This window comes from Microtus ochrogaster, assembly GCF_000317375.1.
Source record: "Microtus ochrogaster isolate Prairie Vole_2 chromosome 14 unlocalized genomic scaffold, MicOch1.0 chr14_random_1, whole genome shotgun sequence".
Classification (NCBI taxonomy): domain Eukaryota; kingdom Metazoa; phylum Chordata; class Mammalia; order Rodentia; family Cricetidae; genus Microtus; species Microtus ochrogaster.
Genome location: NW_004949096.1, coordinates 30,087,029 through 30,089,821, shown reverse-complemented (window position 1 = coordinate 30,089,821; position 2,793 = coordinate 30,087,029). Strand labels below are relative to the sequence as shown.

The 2,793-nt window shown below is 43.4% G+C and overlaps 1 protein-coding gene across 1 annotated transcript in view; it reads left to right on the top strand.

The window, feature by feature from the left end:
• Positions 1 to 1,424, top strand: part of Mfap1 (microfibril associated protein 1) — a 16,729-nt gene extending 15,305 nt beyond the window's left edge. The window contains exons 8-9 of the mRNA XM_005364349.3: positions 647 to 736; positions 822 to 1,424. Of these exons, the coding sequence (XP_005364406.1) occupies positions 647 to 736; positions 822 to 1,004 (273 nt within the window). The 3' untranslated portion in view covers positions 1,005 to 1,424. The remainder of the gene's footprint in view (positions 1 to 646; positions 737 to 821) is intronic.
• The last annotated feature ends 1,369 nt before the right edge of the window (positions 1,425 to 2,793 follow it).

Genomic DNA, 2,793 nt, shown 5'->3' with positions numbered 1-2,793 from the left:
AAAAAGAGGGGCTAGAGAGTTGGCTCAGTGGTTAAGAGCACTGGCTGCAGTTGCAGTTCCAAAGGACCTAGGTACTGTTCCCAGCACCCACATGGCTCACAACTGTCTATAACTCCACATCCAGGGAATCAATACCCTTACAGACATGCATGCAGGCAAAGCACCAATCACATGAAATAAAAATAAATATTAATAATAACTATAAAAAGATCCTCCAACCCAGGTGAATAGTTCATAGGCTGTAGTAAATGAATGTACAGGAGATACTCAAATTTTGAATCTAGATCATTGACAGAATGATGTTCCTACATATAAAAAAGTAAAATCAGGAAAGGAATCTGCCTTGGGAACATTAGGAATGATTTTCACCCACTATATTTCAGGTTCTAACACAGTATCCAAGTAAAGGTGCACATGTAAAAGGATTGGAGATGTAGGGACTTCAGAACTGAACCTGCATGAATGAGCAGTGAATGCAGGATCAGAACAGGCTTGTAGGGAGCATAACAATATCAGAAAACACCGTCTCCCCACCTTTCTGAAAAAAAGGCTCGTTACCCTCTGGTTCCTTTGTTGTGTTTAATAAGTTTGTGGTTTGCATATGTGGAAAGTAAAAACCACAGACTGATAAGGTTCTTTTCCACAGGATGAGGATGAAGAGGTCTACAAGAGGGATTTTAGTGCACCTACTCTTGAGGACCATTTCAACAAAACCATTCTTCCAAAAGTCATGCAGGTATGGGGATTCCCAGTAAACAAAGCAGACTGGGGGCTGAGCATGGGGGTTTGATTGCTGTCATAATTGTCCACCCTTCTTTCAGGTCAAGAATTTTGGACGGTCTGGTCGTACCAAGTACACCCATCTTGTGGATCAAGATACCACTTCCTTTGACTCTGCATGGGGCCAAGAGAGTGCTCAGAACACAAAGTTCTTTAAACAGAAGGCAGCTGGGGTACGTGATGTATTTGAGCGCCCATCTGCCAAGAAGAGGAAAACCACCTAAGCTTCAACTGCTTATTCCAGCTGTGGGACAGGGGATCTGGTCCTCGGTTTTATTTAACCATTACTCACATAGTTCTTGTACAGAGCCTTCTGGACTTCCTGCCGTGACTTGTGTCTGAAGGTGCTTTGTAAGGGGTTTGGACTCAAACAGAGAAACCCACAGAAAAGCACCAACCAGGGAGGATTGGAGGCTTCCCACTTAAAACTGTTTCTACCATGGCTTCTCATATTGACTTGGGACTGTTCTGAGTTTATTTTTCCAGTACCTTAGCCTGGATCAGATATGTGGGCCTATGAGTGGATGGTACATTACTTCTTCCCTAGGGTCAGCAGTAGGATATCAGGAACTCTAAGCTCAGTCCAACCTGTTTTTGCATTTGGGGTGTTGAATATACTTTTTTAAGTAAACATATTTTTTGGTGTGTCTGTGTGTGTCTGTGTGTGTGTGTCTGTGTGTGAGAGAGAGAGGGGGGGAACCACACATCAGAAATATTTTTACCATAATAGTGGAAACAAAAATATATAATGTGACAGCTCTTTTTTTTTTTTTTTCGAGACAGGGTTTCTCTGTAGTTTTTGGTGCCTGTCCTGGAACTAGCTCTTGTAGACCAGGCTGGCCTCGAACTCACGAAGATCCGCCTGCCTCTGCCTCCCGAGTACTGGGATTAAAGGCGTGCGCCACCATCGCCCGGCAATGTGACAACTCTTATGTCACTAAAAAGAGGCTGAGTATGGTGGCACATGCGTTTAATCCCAGCATTCAATGGAGAGACCCACATAGATCTCTTCCAGGCCAGCCAGAGCTACATAGTGAAACCCTGTCTCAAAAAGAAAAAAATCTAGTATCTAAAATAAAGTATACCTAGGTATGATGGCAAACACCTGTAATCCCAGCACTTGGGAAGTAGAAACAGGAGAATCAAGAGTTCGTCATCCAAGCAGGGCATGATGGTGCACACCTTTAATCCCAGCACTCTGAAGGCAGGGCCAGGTGAATCTCTTGAGTTCAAGGCCAGCCTGGTCTACAGAGTGAGTTCTAGGACAGCCAGGGCTACACACACACAAACACACACACACAAATAGGACGTGACTCATTTAGTCAAGTTCCTGCTAATCTTTCTTATCCAGCTCATGTGTAAGGTGAAGGAGTGCCCGTGCCCACAGCTGTTAGTACTAGAGTTAAATCCATTTGCCCATGTAATATTTACTGTGTAACCACCATACACAGAATGAAATTTCATCAGCTGAATGACTTTCCTTTATTATGTAACAATGAGAAGAGGGGAGAAGAGGTGGCTCAGTAATTAAGGGCACTTCGTATTCCAGAACACGTGTGTTCTGTTCACAGCACCCACATCAGGCAGCTCACAAACTGCCTGTAACCCTGGCTCCAGGGAGATCTGAAGCCTCTAGCCTTCGAGGGCACCTGCACTCATTTGCAGATAAACTCATAATTAAAAACAATAAAGTCATTCTTAAAAAAAAAAAAAAAACTGGGCCAGGTGGTACTCAACAGTAGTTCTAACTACTTGAGAAGCTGAGAGAGGATCACCTGACCCCAAGTTCAGGACAAGCCTGAAATACAATGAAATTCTATCTAAAAAATAACCCTTAAGTTAGAGGTGTGGTTCACAAGTAGAGTACATGCGCTAGGATGGTTAAGGGCCCCATCTTTTCATGTCCTTAAAATAACCCCTACAAGACCCATTGACAAACTGCTTATATCCTACATAAAAGGTAATAAGAAATATAAAAGTGAAGCCGGGCGGTGGTGGCGCACGCCTTTAATC